This window comes from Clupea harengus, unplaced genomic scaffold (assembly GCF_900700415.2).
Source record: "Clupea harengus unplaced genomic scaffold, Ch_v2.0.2, whole genome shotgun sequence".
Classification (NCBI taxonomy): domain Eukaryota; kingdom Metazoa; phylum Chordata; class Actinopteri; order Clupeiformes; family Clupeidae; genus Clupea; species Clupea harengus.
The window spans coordinates 1-20753 of record NW_024879572.1 but is presented as its reverse complement, the minus strand read 5'-3'; the positions used below and the strand labels follow the sequence as shown (position 1 = coordinate 20753).

At 42.8% G+C, this 20753-nt stretch overlaps 1 protein-coding gene, 2 non-coding genes and 3 pseudogenes across 3 annotated transcripts; 1 reads left to right on the top strand and 5 right to left on the bottom strand.

Moving 5' to 3' along the window:
* Nucleotides 1–13553: 13553 nt before the first annotated feature.
* Nucleotides 13554–13669, bottom strand: LOC122128969 (annotated as a pseudogene).
* A 633-nt stretch (nt 13670–14302) lies between these two features.
* Nucleotides 14303–14421, bottom strand: LOC122128968. The gene has a single exon (XR_006151719.1). It is a non-coding gene; the product is annotated as a 5S ribosomal RNA (ribosomal RNA).
* A 1463-nt stretch (nt 14422–15884) lies between these two features.
* LOC122128963 (actin cytoskeleton-regulatory complex protein PAN1-like) lies at nt 15885–18226 on the top strand. Its single transcript, XM_042704016.1, has 3 exons — nt 15885–15951; nt 16108–16213; nt 16288–18226. The coding sequence occupies exons 1-3, from the start codon at nt 15885–15887 to the stop codon at nt 16811–16813; spliced, it is 699 nt and encodes a 232-aa protein (XP_042559950.1). The 3' UTR covers nt 16814–18226.
* On the bottom strand, nt 18109–18222 carry LOC122128971 (annotated as a pseudogene).
* Nucleotides 18227–18452: 226 nt separating the features above from the next.
* Nucleotides 18453–18571, bottom strand: LOC122128967. The gene has a single exon (XR_006151718.1). It is a non-coding gene; the product is annotated as a 5S ribosomal RNA (ribosomal RNA).
* Nucleotides 18572–18801: 230 nt separating this feature from the next.
* LOC122128970 lies at nt 18802–18920 on the bottom strand (annotated as a pseudogene).
* Between the last annotated feature and the right edge of the window lie 1833 nt (nt 18921–20753).

The window sequence follows — 20753 nt, the reverse complement described above, 5'->3', positions numbered from 1 at the left end:
GGTCCGATCGGTAGTTTTCATCCCTAACCCTAACCCTAACCCTTTGGGAGAGATCGGAGGGGGTCCGATCGGTAGTTTTCAACCCTAACCCTAACCCTAACCCTAACCCTGGGTATGAGTCTTGTGGATTGGTTTTCTTCTAAACCCAAAGCTTACCTTATCCTAAACATGACCATAGTTGGTCTTATTTTCTGATTAGTACATTAGTACTATCAGACTCATAATCATTAACATCCAATCCCTTCCATAAATACTCACTTGGTACTCATTTCAAACCCCCCTCTCTCCCCCTCCTTTTTTACTTTCCTAATTTCCTTACTTTCCCTAATTTTGTTCAGACCTTAAAGACTCTTCTCATTATAGATATATATATATATATATATATATATATATATGAAAAAGATTATATTATTAGATACACATAGATATATATATTGGACATACCTCTTTCTTACAAACATCCACCACATACACCTCATCACATAATATAAGTTTTTCCCACTGTTTATTTTACAAAAACTTTTCTTCCCTTTTTCTTTACTTTTCTTCCTCTTCTCCTCTGTTCTTTCCCTCCTTCTTCTTCTGCTCCTTTCTGGATGAATTACATCTGTATGGGAAACATGGCAAACATAAATGGGCACATAAATAGTTGTAACTTGTAAAATGTATTTATTTAACATTAATGTAACATTTATTTATTTACTTATCTGTGTCTCTTTACAAGTGTTTGTAACCCCCCCCCCCCCAGCAGCTTAGTTTGACGATGACCGTGCTGAGTAGTCCTTTACGGTGCCAGTGCGGTTAGTACGTTTATTTTATTTTATTCATTTATCTCTTGAAAATCTGTGTGTTTTTTTTTTTTTTTTACAAGTGTTTTGTAAACCCCCCCCCCCACCCCTTTTCTTTCCTACTGTGAGGTGCATTGTGTTACTTCCTTGTATGAAATGCGCCGTACAAATAAAGTTTGATTTGATTTTGATTTGATATAGGAAATGAAGCATAAACGCTGTGCCCATGCCCTGGGTACACACAGGGGAACATAATTTCAAGTCTTCCCTCTGTGTATAAACCCCTTTCTCTTTCAAATCCTAACCTTGCTAGTGCCAGCTGTTTTTCCATTCAACTACACACTATTATGTATTCCCCCATACCATTGTCTCTCATCATCCCAGATAGGTTGCATTTTTCCACCATTCCTCTCTTTCCCCCCCCTCCCTTCTTTGTCTCATCCTATCATAGTCCTTGATGCAGTATTCTTTTTTATTACATTTTTTTTACCTTTTCCTCATGTGGGGGATTGATTGGTTGATTGTTTGCAAGATGTCTCCTAATTGAAAAAATGTCTTAGCCAACCGGAAGGTGCTGTGCACCTGGGTGGCAGTTGAAATGGAGTATTTAAACTGACCTGCTCACATCTCCAGCCCTCACTCCTTGTATGACTGTTGGTAGAGACAGATAAAGTGCTTCTGATGAAGCCAATGATGGCGTAAACGTTAAGCCGAGTTTCTGTCTTACTTGTATGAATGTGCCTTTTATTCTTTTTAATGACTTTTTAAACAGTTTTAATTCCTGGAAGGGTAAACCGTTTTCAAAGCCGTGCAGGAAGGATTACCCTCACCTGATGGATTATCAACAAAACATTTCCAAATAGGAGGATGGCATACTAACCAGTAACCTCTGACTTTGGGAGTAAAGAGATTTCTTCTCCATCCGGACACTAAAGCTTCACCATCTTCTCCTGCGGATACCCTGAAAACAACCAAAAAAGGACAACATTTTTCCACAAACAAAAGCAACGGAAAGGTAAAAACATGTGTTGAAATACTCACCTTAAAACTTTGACAAAGGCAACTGGCTCAAAAGGACTGAGTTTTTAAACTGAATAAGTGTTTTGCCTTGCATGGCTTAAGTGTTAAATGTTGAAAAATACCACCTTTTCTAAACTGTTGAACAGAGGTTGGTTTGTTTTTGGCTAACCTGTATGGTAGGAGTCAACTCTTAACAGTGTTTATTTGATTTGATTTGGTTTATGATTTTCTTATATATATTTTTTTTCCTCTTTTTAGTTTTGTTTGACCCTTTACTCAAACAGTTCATTTGTGTATTTTTTTCACTCCCTTGTTATTCCTCGCATCTCCATTTTGTTTGTCCAGTCCCCCTTTTCCACCATTTTGTAATCATACATCTCTGCCATAGATTCTTCCCTCTCCCCATTACTTTACACTTACCAGCTTCACCATATCCTCCAGTTTTTCATTACCCCGGTCAACATTTACTGATCTTTTACATTACATTTTTCTCTTTACAAATCCACTGCATTGACCTTTTTATCTTCCTTTGCCCCTCACTTCCTTAATAATCTTTTTTGCCCTCTCCCCCCTTCTTTTGTATATCAGTTCACCCCTAACATTTTGGTGTAACTAGGTATCTCTTGGTAAATAGAAACACCATTGTGTATTATTTAAACGAACCTCTCTTGTGTATCCACCAAACACCTCTTACCTACCATATCTATATACGCACACACAGTTACATTCACTCACGCATAACATATACTACTCACTCATACATGCACCCATACACGCCATTCAACTCACCTGTGTAGTCTTACCTGACCTGGTGCCACTCCTCCTCCTCTTCTCTGTTGCCTGCCCCCTCCATTGACAGGATGGCCCACATCACCGGGAACAGAATTTCTGTCCTTAGAACAGAGAGGGTCAGTATGGGGGAAACTAAATCAGAAGACTATTTAGATCCACCCACCCTAGACCCCGTCAAGGCCTATTTTAAAATCTTGCAGTGTATGCATCACTTAGAAATTTTAGAAAACTGCTTAAAAACTAAAGTCTGCCCCATGGGTATGAAGCGTAAGGTGGAGAAGCTAGCCAGCTTCATTAAACCAGCTTCCCCTGATTCCTTCATCCAGACCGTAATTGCGGCTCACACCGAGGCCTGGCTGTGGGACTGTATCATGGCTCTGCGGAACCATTATGCGGACCTGGCCGATGCTATTCATAGCAACCTAGGCCCTTTTGAACCGGCAGCAGAATTGAAGGCCATTAAATGGGCCCGTTCTCGCTACCGGAGGAAGCTGACCCCCTCATCCATAGCCTCTTTGCAGAGCAAACTCCTCATCACTAACACTGCAGTCTCTCACCAGCCCCCTCCCATCATCACCACAGCACCACTCACAGCTAACCCTAAGCGGCCTCTTCCCTCTTCCACTAACTCCACACACCCAACTACCCCTCTCTCTACCCCTACTCACAAACATTCACCCACTCCTACCCCAGCTGCTAAACCTAACCCTGCCCATACCCCAGGTCCTAAACCTAACCCTACCCATATCCCAGCTGCTAACCCCAACTCTGGATCTAACCCCACCTCCACTCATAACCCCAAGCATACACCTGCTTCTACCCCTACCTCCCGTACTCAACCCCTTCCTCTCCCACCTATAATAAAACCCCCCTCCATCAGCCCGGAGTAGCAGTGCCAGACATCGGGTTCTCTTTAAAGCGCCCAATGATCTGGCGCTGCCTCAGGGTTTTCATAAACCCTTCACCACACCTCCTCCTAAGCTCCCTCCACTGTCATCTTCACGGTCATCCTCAGTTCTCATGCCCCCTCCAGCCCCCCCATCTCCCTCATCCTACCCTCCCCTCCTCCCCATCCCTCCTCCCAAAGTCCGTGTCCGCCTGGCAGACACCGACTGGCCCTTTCATTTTCACCCGACGGAGCAACAGCTCGCGCAATCCATCACTCCCCCTGCCCTCTCCACACCCCATGCAATAACATTACACACTCCACCCAGTCCCCTCTCTCCCCACCTCCCCCCCCCCTGCTCCTCCTCCTCTCCCCGCTTACCTGTCACGGGGTCAGCTTCCTCGTCATCCTCCTCTCTCACACCAGTGGGACCCACTGTAGCCGTAGACAGACCATCTCATGCAACATCTGGTCAGTCCATGACCCTCACGCCATCGCCGCCTGTAAACAGAAACAGACTTAGTTTGATTAAGAAGAAACAGCAATACTCCTTTTCGGATCCCAATCACTGGGAACCGGTCTGCCATAGGGACACCCAGCGTAAAAATGCAGACTGGGCCATCACCATCCGCAAGTCCGTGGTGCTTTTAGGGGACTCGAAACCTGTCAAACATCCCCCCCTTACAGGACAAGGACATCCAAATTGACAGCTTCCCGGATGCACATATCCGACATTTTACTGAACTTTTAAATGCACTTCCACACCCGGACCCCAGACCAACCACAGTGGTCTTTTCAATAGGGCTACAAAATTGTGTCAAAACCAACCACGACATCACCATCCGTAAAGATCTATTGAGACTGTTAAGAGTGGCTAACATTCAGTTCCCCATGGCCAAAGTATGGTTTACTCTCATTAATGACCACCCAGGTCTACCCGAAGATGCAAGGGCCAGGATTCGGGTGCTCAATGACATTTTAATAGAAAAGACACACTTTTTACCAGAAATAAAACCAGCAAACTATTCCAACTAGTCAGCCAGGAGGTCCACTCAATGGACAGCGGAATACGGTCAATGCCTTTTTGAGAACTGGCTATCTGAATTGTTTGGTTTAATTTAGACACAGACAGAGTAACACATCCCCCCTGTTTTCATTTCACCTACCTTTCCATTTTCCCTCACAGGTTAGTTATTTATTCACTACAGGGAGTCAGCTAACCAGAGACACTAGAGCTAGGTCCTGCTCACCATTGCAGTCGGCCAGACAAAGAACATGCATTTTAAGAAAAAATGTGTGGGCTTACAATGTGTAAAACAGCAGATGTTTGTTTGATTGCTTGCAGGACTGATGGTAATTACCTGTCTGCCTGTGTGACATTTTTTCCAAGGCACGAGGAGTGACGTGACGCTCAGTTTTGCGCTGGCGTGACTCACTCCATTGCTTCGGCTCTTTCACACACGGCGTTTGACGCCCCGGTCTCTTTAAAAAGTTTATTACTGTAATAACTGTAAAGCCACTACGTGGGAGAGACCGGGTACGTCTTTCTTATTATACAACATCTTCATCACTTCACAGGTAATACCTCTTCACTTTTCCCTTTTAAAGTTTTTTTTTTTTTTTAAAACGGGATAAGTTTACATTAAGAAGCCTTAAAGCTAAGCCTAACGACACTAGCAACTGGCTTACATGTATACATTGGCGTGCATCTTACCGTGAGTGTTCTACAGCTTCGCGGCGACGGCGCGTGCCTCTCCCACCTACCCCCTTTCATGGCACTTATTCATGGCTGGTCACTCTGTCAAGGCCATCTGAGTGGCAGTCAGTAAGCCCTCTCGTGGTGAGTGTGGGTGTGCGAGAGAGACGGGCTCTCCTTCTCCCTACCTTCCCTCCCTCCCTCCCTCCCTCCTTTCCCCCCCCCCTCCTCACACACTGGCCACAACTGGGTTCCTCCCAGTACACTGGCGGGAATCCGCACTGGACCCCTCCGCTCGTCAACATCATCATCGCTGCTGCGCTGCGGCTACATCCCACGGCGCTGAGTCCTGATCCGGCTGCCGCTTTCGCTGCTGTTGCTGCTGTCATCTCACGGCCTTCACCTAGACACATCACCATCACAAACATTTAGGAAAAGAGGCATAGCCCATTTTGAACAAGCTCACTTGTTTTGGTTTTGTCTCTCTCTGTTATCTTTATCTTCCCTTTTTAATGCCCGGTGGGGTTTTAGAAGAGGTGCTCAGATTGCACACTCAATCCTCCTCATCCTCCTTTCTCCCAGTCCATAGTAGGACTCCCTGAGCTAGGTTTCGAGACACATAAGCCTAGTCTCTTGTACCCTCCCCTATGTGTAAAAATTCCCCTGCTGATACGTATAACCTGTCTGTGCCCTTGTCTGTGCTGTTGCGGAGGTCCAAAAAATAAAAAATAAAAAAACAAACCTCCTGTAGCAAGTACTTCTTTGCCTCCATCTAGTGGGGAAACACAGTAGTGATGCTCTTTTCTCTTTTCTCCTTGTTTTTCTCCCTCCTCCCTCTCACATCCCCCACTGTACACCAACACTGACACTGACTGCCACACCTAACATCCATACATCTTTCCACAGGGATTATGTTCTCCTAGTGGAGATTTTTCTCTACCAAAAAATAAATAAATAAAATGGAAGAATAAGTCTTATGATTGGTCTGAGCTTAGTTTTGTCTTTTATTTTACTTTTTCTTTAAAACCGCTTTTTTAGAAAGGGGAATATGGGTATGAGTCTTGTGGATTGGTTTTCTTCTAAACCCAAAGCTTTACCTTATCCTAAACATAACCATAGTTGGTCTTATTTTCTGATTAGTACCATTAAGTACTATCAGACTCATAATCATTAACATCCAATCCCTTCCATAAATACTCACTTGGTACTCATTTCAAACCCCCCTCTTCCCCCTCCTTTTTTTACTTTTCCTAATTTCCTTACTTTCCCTAATTTTGTTCAGACCTTAAAGACTCTTCTCATTATAGATATATATATATATATATGAAAAAGATTATATTATTAGATACACATAGATAATATATATTGGACATACCTCTTTCTTACAAACATCCACCACATACACTCATCACATAATAAGTTTTTCCCACTGTTATATTTACAAAAACTTTTCTTCCCTTTTTCTTTACTTTTCTTCCTCTTCTCCTCTGTTCTTTCCCTCCTTCTTCTTCTTGCTCCTTTCTGGAATGAATTACATCTGTATGGGAAACATGGCAACATAAATGGGCACATAAATAGTTGTATAGGAAATGAAGCATAAACCGCTGTGCCCATGCCCTGGGTACACACAGGGGAACATAATTTCAAGTCTTCCCTCTGATGTATAAACCCTTTCTCTCTTCAAATCCTAACCCTAACCCTAGAAACCAAGTCTGGCGTGTTCAGAGACCTCAAATTATGGGAGACGGAGGTTACTTTCAAAGTTCTACGACCTTCTGTTCGGGAGTTAAAGACTTTGGGAGAGATCGGGAGGGTCCGATCGATAGTTTCCATCCCTAACCTTAACCCTAACCTGACCCCAATTCTAACCTTAACAATAAATACAATAAAAGCAAACAGGCAGAAGATCTTAAGAACAATCAGGCAAATTTAATTTAATTCCCTCCATGTTAATAATACAAATTGGTTGCTAAAACAAAATTTTGGTTAAAAGTCTCTATATCATCTTTTGAAAGTAAAATAGGCATACAAGTGTTTTAATCACTCTTTGCAGTTTCTGCTCAAATAGTTTGCATATATCCATTTTTTTTTGTTTTTGTTTCATCACCACCCTCCTCACCCACACTGTATGCCTGGCCACAGATAAAAAATATATTTGCTGCCTGGTTCCTTTTTTTGTTTCTTTCTTTTAAAAGCACCAAATAAAAACACCTTCTCCCCACTGTTCTTCCACATATTACCCATCCATCCCGAATCCCATTAATATATTCTTTAATTTCTCCGTAAAACACACCAACTATTTGCTTTTAAAAAACATATGCTTCAAGCCCTCTTTTTCCGTTCTACATACTTTACATATTTAATCAGTTGCAAAACCAATTTAAAAAAGCCTCATCTCATTAAAAATGCAATTGTGTGCTAAAAGATAGTCAAAGTTTTCTAAAAGTGGGCATTTCAATGTGGCTCTTACATTTCTCCATATTTTCTCCTCTTCCAGCCCTGTAAAAATCTTTTTCCAATAGGAATTCGCCCTAGGTTTAATAAAAGCTTTGTCTCTAAAAATGTATAAAACTGCTTCAATATGCATACATTAAAAGGAATCCCAGTATCTTTCATCATTACTTTAGTTCCTTCTTCCTCCCCTCCACCTTTTTCTCCATTCATCTTTTCCCCACCACTCCTCCGGTATTGTTTGTTTAATTTTTCAAGTTCCTTTTTTACTGTGCTTTCCTCAATTTCCCCTTCAACCCTTTCAATTTCGTCCATAAAAGCTTAAAATGGCAAGAGCCCTGGTTTTATTTCAAAAGAGAGATCTCTGATCGTACGGAACCCGGCATCAAAACCACCTTCTTTACATAAAAATTCCCCCTATTCAAATTTGGATTTAAAAACAAAGGTTGATTTAAAATCTCATCCCTCCCTTCCGGTTTAATAATCTATCGCTTCTCTAAAATCTCCCCAAGCCCTTAAAAACTTCCCTATAAAAGTCTGGGATGCCAACCGTCATATTTTCCTTTATCTTCATCCCAAGACTGAAGACCCCATTTCAAATTTTTGTTTAAAAAATATTCAAAAGTCCCTTTCCATTCTTTTATGTCCCTCCCCCATAAAATGTTTTACTACCTTAATTCTAAGGGCCTTCAGTCTTAAGAGTAGGGTCGAGCAATCCCTGACCCCCCTCCTCCACCCTCCCGATCAGAGTCTCGTAGGCTATTTTGGATGGCTTACCGTCCCAAATAAAAGCAGTCACCATTTCTTTAAAAGTTTTAAGACAGGTAATGGCAAACTGACCGATCCAAGGACGTACCATATTTTGGATAAAAAGAGTGAGTTTTAAGACCAAAATTTTTCCCCTTGAGGATTAGATTCCTCCTCCTCCAAAAAGTCAATCTTTTCTTAGTTTTCCCGATTGTCTCCTCCCACATCAACTTTGCGTTTTGCCTTTCATCCATCCCTACTCTAACTACCAGAATTTTTATATTTCCCTAACTTCTTTAAAGGGTAACGTCCTTGACACAGCGTTATCTTTTCCTATGTTTAAAAACTCAGATTTGCCCAGATTCTAGCGCCTGAGCCTTTGCAGTATCTCTCCAGGGACTTCCATTGCTCTCCAGATGCTGGCTTCATCTTTAAAATCAGAGTTGTGTCATCCGCATACTGGTATATTTAGTTTCTTTTGCTAAAATCTTTAAAACCATCAAGCGGAATTCCTTTTATTCCACTTCTCAGCATTGATCGCCAGGCCCAGGGCTCTGCGACCAGAGTGTACAGCAATGCTGACAGTGGACATCCTTGTCGAATTGATCTAGTTAAATAAATAAAATCTGTTAAAAAACCATTGGCATTTGACACAACTCTTTGCATCCGAGTAGAGACCTCTCAGACAGTGTACAAATTGTCGCCACAAATCATACTTCCTTAAAACCTCAAATAAAAAATCATGCTCTACCCTATCAAACGCTTTTCTAAATCTATATTAATTAAAAATCCCTTCTTCCCCTCTCTATCTACATACCAAATTTTGTCTCTAATACTGTTTACAGTGTCTGAGATGTCTCTACTCAGCACAGCATATGCCTGGTTGGTCTGAATGATTCTGGGTAAAACCCGCTTCAGTCTGTTTGCCATTACCTTTGCTAAAATCTTATAATCACAATTTAAAAGACTGATAGGTCTAAAATTCTGTAGCTCTTCCTTGTCCCCTTTTTCTTATAAATTATTTTAATTCATTCCTCTTGTCATTGAGGGACTCAGAGCTCCTCCTTGCCATATTCCATTAAAGATCTTATTTAAAACAGGTATTAAAATATTTTTAAATACTTTATAAAACTCACACCCCAAACCATCCAACCCAGGGCTCCGGCCATTCTTCATCCCCCTATAAGCCTCCTCAATTTCCTCCTGACTAATTACTTTGTTACACATTTCTTTGTCCTCCTCTGACACCTTTTCCTCAATGTTGTTTAATAAATAATCCCTATCTTCTTCTTTTGTTCCTTGCTTTGTAAATAAATTATTATAAAAACCATGTACTTCCTTTAAAATACCTTCTTTATCTGTTATTCTTTTTCCCTCTAGATTCTTTACACTTTTAATTTCTTCTGCCTTTTGTCTGGTTTTTTCTAAGTTAAAAAAGAACTTTGTACACCTCTCCCCCTCACCATATAGTTTGCTCTGCTCCTGATCATTGCACCTTTAAAAGTTTGCTCTTCAATTCTTTTTAATTCATCTTCTAAAAACGCTATTTTATTTATGTCCTCCTGCCCCTCCCTTACTTTCTGCAGTTTCATCTTCTAATTCTTTGTGTACCCCTCTTTCCTTCATTTTCCTCTCCTTTACTTCTTTTTGACTAAAACCTATCGAATATTTCTTTATTTCATATTTTAAATTATCCACCATACACCCAAACTGTCCCCATAATCTCCATTTCTTTTATGCTGGCTTAAAATCATTTCTCCACCTCCATTTTGTATACATTGTCTTTTAAATCTCTGTGTTTAAAAGCCAAATACCCGGTCCCCCTTTCCACCTTATTCAAATCCAGTTTTAAAAATACATATTCATGATCGCTAAAACCACATATTTTATAATATACCCTTTTCACATTATTCACTTAAAGTTTTTCTTTATTAAAACCATGTCTATTCTGCTTTGTTTTATTTTATCTTTACTATTTGCACTCTACTATACTTCCTTCACTTCTTTGTTTCTTTCTCTTCCATATGTCGCTCTTTTCCACTTCTCCATCAAGTCTTTTAATTATTTTCTTTTCCCTGTCTGTCTTAAAAACCACATTTTCTTCTATATCTACTCTTTCTAAAATTGTGTTAAAATCCCCCATGACTATTGTTTCTCCCCAGCCTCTATTAAATCCGGAGCTTCTTAAAAAATCCACCTTCCTTGTCTTCTTTGGTGCGTGGTATATTACAAACTGTTATTTTTTCGTTATTTTCTTCCATTGTTATTGTTAAAATTTTCCCTTCTTTATCGCTGTATATTTCTGTTACCCTTCTCACTACATCTCTCTTTATTAAAAAGCCACTCCTCTTCCTTTTTATCACTGTTATTATAAAATACTTCTCCATCCCATCTTCTTTTAAACCTTCTGCTGCTTCTTTTGTCCAGTTACTTTCCTGTATTAAAATAACATCATTTCGTTCTGTTTCTTAACCATTCTTTGTATCTTCACAGGATTAATCCTCCTCTACATTAATAGAAATAAAATCCCACACCATTAAAATAATAAATAAACAAATACCAAATTAAAACCCTCATTTTAAGTCCCAACATTTCTTGTTTTTCCCCCCCTCCCTTCCCGCCAGTTCGTTCCTCTCGCACTTCTCCTTCTCTCTTGATCCTCCAACACCCCTTTAATATTTAATTGTGGCTTTACCTTCCTTTGTTTCAGTTGCGAACGTCTGTTAAAATCCTGGTCATCATCCATTCACCATCACTCTCCCTTCTGCCGTTTCTCTATATCCTTTTTTCCATGTATTTCCATCTGCTGGGTCTCCTCCTCCACCTGCCCCATTTCCCCGTGCCTCCAGCCGCACCTTATGCCCTCCAGGGCACCGATGGCCTGAGCTCTCCTCCATACCAGTTCATCTTGCTCCTCCCCAGGCCACCGGGTCTCTATGCTGCTGAGCACAGGGGAATTTCCTCATTCCTCCTTCTGAGGAAGCTTCTCTCATCCTCCCCCTTCTTGCAGTCCCTTTTTGCCGACCCCGGCCATGCTCCTCCTGCTGCTTCCTCCACATTTTCTCCTTCACTCTCCCTCCTCCAAGCTAATGCACTGTGCATTTAATGAAAGCACGGCGGCAGTCGGGGCATTTCGGGGCGGCGCACTCCCGGCATAATGGCCTTGTTGCAGGCATTCCCGGCAGGTTGAACTCAGGGCAGTTTCTCATAAATGCTTTTGCCCGGGTTGTAGGCACAGTCTACATTAGCCTTGCACCTGGCCGGTCATCGGATTAACCTACACGTACTGAGGCCCGTCAGGTGTATCGAACCTCTGCACTGTAGGGGCAACGCATGCTACTTTCTTTTGGGGACATCTTAACTTTATATACACGTGTGCCATCTGCCACTGGAACGTGGCCCCGGGTCGTAACCGCCGCCTAGGGGGAGGATGGGTTCAACTCCCCACTTCAGTAGCTTTTTTCTAGCACTTCTGTATCTGTTGTATATGGGGCAAGTGAAGAAAGGAGACCATTACCCTCGCTCTCTGTACAGCTCTTCACTTCCACCCTTATTCCATTAACCATTAGACCTCCATCCTCCAGGAGATCGCAGTCTTCTAAGCTCTCAAATGTTGCCTCATATTGTTTATTTGGCCTGGGTCTCAGAGCCCGAAGTTTTCCAGGCCCTACAAACGTTCTCTATTTCTTTTATTAGTTTTATAGCGTTAACACCATCAATATCTTCAGTTTCTAAAACCAGTGTCATTTCTTTGGAATATGCTCTTTGCCATAGTCCCGGCCTTTTCCCCTCATGTCTTTTATCCTTGCTTTCTTTGTCAGTATTATTTTCATTATAAAGTTCGTTGTGATCTTTACCTTTTTCGTTGCTTTGGTCTGGCTCATTTCGCCGTGTTTCTCTGCTTTCCACCCCACTCTCAGCATTTTTCCTTCCTGCATCCTCGTTCCTCATCTCCTTTACTCCATCGCTCTCATTTTCAATATCTTTTCCTGCATCCTTCGCGACCATGTTTGAATCATTTGCCTCACTCGTAATCATTTTATCCAGTCCGTTTTCGTTCATCCTTTCATCCGTCCTTCGTTCGTCTTTATTTAAGTCCACTTTCATTCTCGTTGTCGTATTGCCATTATCCGAAGTCGTTGCCGTTGTATATTCCATGTTTAAATCCTTAGGCTTGCTCGTAATCCTTTTATCCAGTCCGTTGTCGTGAAGCCTTTTATCAATCCGATGTTCATCTTTGTTTAAGTCCACTTTCCTTCTCGTTGTCGTATTGCCCTTATCCGAAGTCATTGCCGTTGTGCCGTCCGTGTTTAAATCATTAGGCTGGCTCGTAATCCTTTTATCCAGTCCTTTGTCATTCAGCCGTGTATCAGTCCGTTGTTTGCTTTTGTTTAAATCAATTTTATTTCTCGTTGTCGTGCTGCATTATCCGTATTCATTACCGTTGTGCCATCCGTGTTTGAATCATTAGGCTTGCTCGTAATCCTTTTATCCAGTCCGTTGTCATTTAGCCGTGTGTCAGTCCGTTGTTCACCTTTATTAAAATCCGTTTTCTTTGTCTTTGTCTTTTTGCTGTTGTCCTTGGTCGATGCCTTGCTTCCGTCCGTTTTTGAGGGTAAATCCTTATCTCTTTTGCCTTTTTCCATTCCGTGTTCAGTGCCGCGAGGTCCGTCCATGTTGAAAAAAGTTTGAACTTTCAAGTTCGCCCTAACAGTTAAAAAACTGCCGGGTTCCCTTTCAGAACAAATAAAACAAAACTGACACAAACAAACTTACTAAAGACAAAAAATCAAACGCACAAACAATGAACAAACGAACTGGAAGGAGCCTTTCTCCTTCAACTGCTGCCAACGACAAACTTCGCAATCTCACAAAAGTGGGCGTGCTCAGTGTGGTATGGCCGTAAGCAATTACTGCCTGCCAAAGTCGGCCTCATAAAGCTCACGTGGCTCGGGACGTGCAGACAGACAGGCAGGCAGACACACAGACACACAGACAGACAGACAGACAGACAGACAGACAGACAGACAGACAGACAGACAGACAGACAGACAGACAGACTGAAGAAAGAAAGAAAAAAAAAAAAAAAAAAAAAGAGTGTTCCAAGTTTAACTGGCTGAATTGTGCTGACTGCTGCGGCCAGCAGGGGCGCGCTGGGAGGCAGAGACAGAAAAGCTTACAGCACTGGTATTCCAGGCGGTCTCCATCCAAGTACTAACCAGGCCCGACACTGCTTAGCTTCCGAGATCGGACGAGATCGGGCGTGCTCAGTGTGGTATGGCCGTAAGCAATTACTGCCCCCCCTGCCAAAGTCGGCCTCATAAAGCTCACGTGGCTCGGACGTGCAGATAGACAGGCAGGCAGACACACACCAGACAGACAGAGACAGACAGACAGCCATATCAGACAGACAGACAGACTAACAGACAGGCAGAAAGAAAGAAAGAAAAAAAAAAAAAAAAAAAGAGTGTTCCAAGTTTAAACTGGCTGAATTGTGCTGACTGCTGCGGCCAGCAGGGGCGCGCTGGGGAGGCAGAGACAGAAAAGCTTACAGGCACCTGGTATTGCCAGGCGGTCTCCCATGCCAAGTAGCTTAACCAGGCCCGACATCTGCTTAGTCTTCCGAGATCGGCACGAGATCGGGCGTGCTCAGTGGTGGTATGGCCGTAAGCAATTTACTTGCCGTGCCAAAGTCGGCCTCATAAAGCTCACGTGGCTCGGGACGTGCAGACAGACAGAAAGGCAGACACACAGACAGACAGACAGACAGACAGGCAGACAGACTAACAGACAGGCAGAAAGAAAGAAAGAAAGAAAGAAAGAAAGAAAAAAAAAAACACAAAAGAGTGTTCCAAGTTTAACTGGCTGAATTGTGCTGACTGCTGCGGCCAGCAGGGGCGCGCTGGGAGGCAGAGACAGAAAAGCTTACAGCACCTGGTATTCCCAGGCGGTCTCCCATCCAAGTACTAACCAGGCCCGACACTGCTTAGCTTCCGAGATCGGACGAGATCGGGCGTGCTCAGTGTGGTATGGCCGTAAGCAATTACTGCCTGACAAAGTCGGCCTCATAAAGCTCACGTGGCTCGGGACGTGCAGACAGACAGGCAGGCAGACACACAGACAGACAGACAGACAGACAGAAAGAAAGAAAGAAAGAAAGAAAGAAAGAAAGAAAAAAAAAAAACAAAAGAGTGTTCCAAGTTTAACTGGCTGAATTGTGCTGACTGCTGCGGCCCAGCAGGGGGCGCGCTGGAGCAGAGACAGAAAAGCTTACAGGCACCTGGTATTCCCAAGCAAATTCCCCCCTCCAAGGTAACCTAAAGCGATCGTCAGCCATCCAAGGTAGTTTGAGCAGAGCGAGCAGCCAATCAGGCCCATGGTTGAAGCAAAATGCTGAGGCAAAGCATCACGCTCAAACAGACCAATCTTGAGCGGAGGATCGCAATCGTCATCTTAGCTGTGTGGAGCTGTTATATCAAAAATTACTGGTGGCCAATTTGATTGTAACGATGCGACTGTTTTTCTTTACTCTCAGGTACGTTTGGTATCAATTATGTGCTAAGTAATCGAATGAAACTCGAAATATTTGTGGTATGTATTTGCCTTGATATTCAAGGCTTTTACAGTGATATATATCTTTGTTAGCGCCAGTACTTTAAACACAAATTTCCTCAGGCTTCCGCTTGTTGACCATTGAAATAGCGAACGCATTAGGGGCTTTGATCTCCTCTGAAATGCGTTTAAAATGCGACCAGACTATTGATTTTACATGTTGAGACCTTGAAGAATGTACTACTACTGTGTGGACTCTAAATGTAAAGCTTAAATATGCTTTAGATGCGTTAGAATATCAACCGCGATTAGCATGCTAAATGCATTGAAAATGAATGAATGAGCTAGCAATCACTGGTGTTATGACCTGACGATCCCTGGAAATTCTTCAAAAACGTGATCTGACACTCTAGCTAACTTCTTAAGACCATAGAGATGGCGTTACAACAGTGTGGAGTTGAAATTCGATGTGTAAATATGCTTTAAAAGTGTAAACATGTCAACCGCGATTTGCATGTTAAAAACAGTGATGAATGAATGGGCTGTTTTTGGTTACTACTTTTACGAGGGCTGCTGGGATTCTAAAAATGTATTTAAGCCCTCATCAGCTTTTAGTTTTACTCATTTATTCATGTTGTACTGTACCAGATGAAACATGGTGAAGACAATCCCTGGAAATTCTTCAAAAAACAGATGAATCCAGACACCTTTAGCTCACTTCTTAATAACCATAGAGATAGTGTTACACACAGTGTGGAGTGAAATTTGATGTGTAAATAGCTTTAGGAAATGTTAAATATGTCAACGCTATTTGCACTGTTAAAACAAAGTGTATGAATGAATGGGCTGTTTTTTGGTTACGACTTTTTACGAGGGCTGCTGGGTCTCTAAAACATGTATGAAGCCCTCATCTGCTTTTCATTTATTCATGTTTTACTCTACCAGATGAGTCATGGAGAAGTTTAAACATCGGTGGCAGCGCGCTGGGGCCGACAAGACTTTCACTGAAAAGTCCAACCGTACGAGGCATCTAGAACAAGAATCCAATGGCTGACCAAGTCTCGAACTTTCACTGCCAGGAGGAGAAAAAAGGCCAAACTATGCGGGCGGACGTTGTACTGCCGAAAAGGTGACGCACCTCACCTGAAAGTGCTGTCAGACGGCACCGTTCCCAGAAGCTCCTGCCGCTGCCAACATCCCTGCCCACCGCCCAGACCGGCCTCAGGTCCAGTACCAGCACGTTCATCACGAGGCTGGAAAAAGACGTGGTGAGAAGCGGAGGTAAGTTGTCATCAGCACTTTGTTTCACACACACGTCATATCATACTCATTACATGTGTATTTCATATTTCCAGATTATTTGTTGAAGAGCCAGAGCCTGTGCCTCCTGTGAACCGGCCCGTTCAGCCCACGGCGTCGTCCTCCTTCACTCGGCCAAAGCCTGCTGAGCCCACCCTCATTCTGCCAAGGCCTACTGCGTCCACCCACCTCCAGCCAAAGCCTGCTGCGCCCACCTATGGACCACCCCCTGTGTCGGCAGCACCCATACTCCTGGTTCTCCCCGCACAGCCACAGGCTCCCTCCGTCCTGTTTCGTGGGCCATCGTGCAGCCAGAGCTTTGTACCTCCTGCACCAACAGTACAGGCATTCATGCCGAACAAGTCCTCGTGGCCATGTGGGGCTTGCCATGTGCCTAATTGTGGTGGACAGCGGAAGAGGTACACACCTTCCAAGGATAAAGTGGCTGGAAGCACCCAGAAGATATTTTCCTACTGTCCATCCACTAGGAAATCCACCACCTCTGGGTTTGACAATGTGGTGTACGACAGCTTTGAACACTTTAAAAGTGTGGTGGATGTGGAGTTGGAAAAGAGTGTGTAAATAACTGTAAATAACTTATCTCTGTGATGCCACTTCTCCTGTGCCATCTGTAGGAGAGAGAAAGAGGCTTGTTTGTGTTTGTTTGTTTGTGTGTTTGTACTTGCTGAAGCACTTTAAAACACAAACAAAACTATCTATTTATTTATATAGTTCAGAAGTTCAAAAAAATGCACTTTACAGTTTTACTTAAGAATGTTCTTGTGTTTGTTTTTTATTATTATTTATGTTGCTGTTAAAATGCACTTTGTAGTATCTTTTTTTTATAAAAAACATGTTCTGGCCTATGTTTCATATCAAGGCCAATCTAACCTCAATCATTTTAACCTTAATCAGTTCCGATCTAACACAATCAGTTTACATACCCTTTAGTGGTTGTTCATGTCTGATAATATGTGTTTTTGTCATGTATGTGTTTGTCTTTGTCAGCTTCATGTCTTTGTAATGTTTGTATGTCTTTGTCTGCTTCATGTTTAACAAAAGTTTGCCAAAGAAAACACACAAAAAAAATCGAACAGGCTTGAGCCTTTATTTGTTGATTAGTGACCTGAGTCTTTGGATAATCCTGTTCTTTATTGGGCTTTGGCCTGTACAAACCAATTGTTAATTTTTATCACAAGTACAAGTTTGTGTTTTTAATTAAGTGTTTTTGATTATTATATGTTATTTATGTGCGCGTGTCCTTGTGATGTTTGTTTGTCTGTCAGCTCCATGTTTAACTAAATGTTCACAAATGGTAGTAAATGTTTGTCTCTCGTGTTCTCGCTCGTAGATCTGTACCTTGTCGTGGTGAGTGAGCTTTAAACCAAACAGATCTTGTTTACTTGTGTTTTCATGCATTGCCTTTTAAATGAAACACATTCTGGGTGAAAAAAAAAAGTTGTAAAAGTATTTCAAGTATTTTGGAGTCTCTGTATGCTTGGGTTTCAGAAGGGGTGGGATAGTGTAAAAAAACACGTCAAAGCAATTAGAAGTCCTTGTTTCTTCTCCGCCACTACCACAGGTGTGAATACACCCCACTGTGCGCTGGCTGTACCCCCTGGGTGGTCACGAGTTCTGTGAAAGGCTTTGATGTCTTCCAGACAAAGTGAGAGTGTACTGATACATGACACCTTTTCTTAATTCAGCCCAAAAATGTAACTATGAAAATAATAAACAAAACATTCAGCAGACTAGTATATTTCAATAAACCAGGCCTTGTACATGACAATTTCTGTAAATAACACTGACCACCAGATGGAACCATCCGTTTTGATCATTTTTGATCGATCCCAGGGTTGAGCAATATGTACTTGGGGGGGTCATGAGCCATTCCCAGGCGGTCTCCCATCCAAGTACTAACCAGGCCCGACACTGCTTAGCTTCCGAGATCGGACGAGATCGGGCGTGCTCAGTGTGGTATGGCCGTAAGCAATTACTGCCTGACAAAGTCGGCCTCATAAAGCTCACGTGGCTCGGGACGTGCAGTGGGACAGGCAGGCAGACACACAGACAGACAGACAGACAGACAGACAGAGAGACTAACAGACAGGCAGAAAGAAAGAAAGAAAAAAAAAACACAAAAGAGTGTTCCAAGTTTAACTGGCTGAATTGTGCTGACTGCTGCGGCCAGCAGGGGCGCGCTGGGAGGCAGAGACAGAAAAGCTTACAGCACCTGGTATTCCCAGGCGGTCTCCCATCCAAGTACTAACCAGGCCCGACACTGCTTAGCTTCCGAGATCGGACGAGATCGGGCGTGCTCAGTGTGGTATGGCCGTAAGCAATTACTGCCTGACAAAGTCGGCCTCATAAAGCTCACGTGGCTCGGGACGTGCAGTGGGACAGGCAGGCAGACACACAGACAGACAGACAGACAGACAGACAGAGAGACTAACAGACAGGCAGAAAGAAAGAAAGAAAAAAAAAACACAAAAGAGTGTTCCAAGTTTAACTGGCTGAATTGTGCTGACTGCTGCGGCCAGCAGGGGCGCGCTGGGAGGCAGAGACAGAAAAGCTTACAGCACCTGGTATTCCCAGGCGGTCTCCCATCCAAGTACTAACCAGGCCCGACACTGCTTAGCTTCCGATATCGGACGAGATCGGGCATGCTCAGTGTGGTATGACACCTTATTTTAAATCATAAACCTCAACTGGCCAGCAAGAAGACAATGCTAGCGTGTATTGAGAAAAAAAAAAAGATTCGACCTCGAGATAACGTAGTAGGCGAGGCCTAAGTGGGAAGTCGTGTACATACGATTTAAGTTTTAACTTTGTGGAAGATAATATATGTTTTGTAACATTATAAGTTATAAGTTTATTTTGGTTTAGCTGTAAGCAATTAAAGATGTTCAGGAGAAGTTTGAGCCAGACCAAAAACATCCCTACTATTGAGATGGGTGATTTGACAGTGCGTGAGTTTGACGAGAATACCATGATTAAGACAATCAGAGGTTTTTTGAATAGTCATCTCAAGTTGAATGAGACCGAGAGGAAAATTGAGCTGCAGTACAACATTCTGCCCGACCATGACTTTTGGCCACTTGATGACGCAGTTTTGAAAAGCTGTTGCACGAAAAAGATAAAATCAAACTTTCTCTCGTTACCTTAGATCAGATAATGCGCCGTCAGAGGGCACAAGAAAAAATGGAGTCAGACAGAGTTCTGAAGATTGAGAGAGATAAGGTATTGTCACTTGAAGGTGAATTGGTTAAAGTAAAACATGAAAAAACTGAGCTAGAATGGCGCCTGAATGTTGAGAACAGCACAGTTCGAGCAATTGCAGATGATGTGAAAACATTAAAAGCAGGACAGGCCAAGAACTCGGCAGACATAGCAAGCCTGAAAGAACCCAGGGAGGGGAGAGACGAGCGGCTTTTGAAACAATGCCGATGCTAATTGCAGATTGTGGGTCAAAGAACATGAATGTAGACTCAGGTGTTAATGATGGCCTGGCCAGATTGAGAGCCTTGACATCTAGGTATACTGGTAGAAATCTAGTGCATTCTTATAAATCTGCAAAGCCGCAAGATATTGACCAGTGGTCAAAGGACCTGCAGCATCCGAGTAAAGCAGGGATGAATATCTGGTCCAAAATTCATCGTTTGCGAAAGATTTATCAGTTGCACCCATATGATGGCGTTTCACTGTTGTGCACTGTGTTAAACAACACAGAGGCTGACAAGGTGAAACGGGATGTTGATACTGGGTTAGGAGAAGATCAACAGAACCTAGATGATGGCTGGAAGGCAGTCCGTGAGTGGATTCAGAATGCTACCAATGCGAGTACAGATTGGGGGAAAATATCTGGTTGGCTAATGAAGCGGTGGATGAAGATTTGTTGAAGCATTTTTAAGACATTCAGGCATGAGCGGGATGACAGAGGAGAATGTTATGACCAATAACAACGGTGTCTTGAAGGCAAATTTCTTGCATAATACTGTCCCTGAGCTCAAAAGTATTGTTAAGTTGACTACACCCGGTTGGGAAGACCCAACGTTCACCTTTGAGATGCTAATTAATGTAGCAAGGAGGATAGAACGCAATACAGAACAAAGGGTCAGAAATGCCAGCACACATGGCCTACACACAGATCCAGAGTTCATGCTAAGAAATGTGAAAGTGGGACATCAAGGTGATCCTAGAAAGCATCAGAACTAGGAAAATAGAGACATCTAGGAATGCATGTCATAAATGTGGGAAACAAGAACACTGGGCTGACAAATGTCGTCTCCTTGGTAAGAGGAAGCACAACCCTCACTCCAGATATGACAATGAAAGTATGTTCTGTAGGTTTATTAAATTAAACGATTATCAGAGACAGGCCCTTATGTCTGCGGTTCCGGGAAACTGAATCTGCCCTCCTTACATTCGCTTACGGCAGCTGAGAGTCAGCGCCTTGACAAAGGTGATATGTGTGTAACCATTGAGAAAGACGGTCTACATTCGGTGCCAGATGGAAAATCCC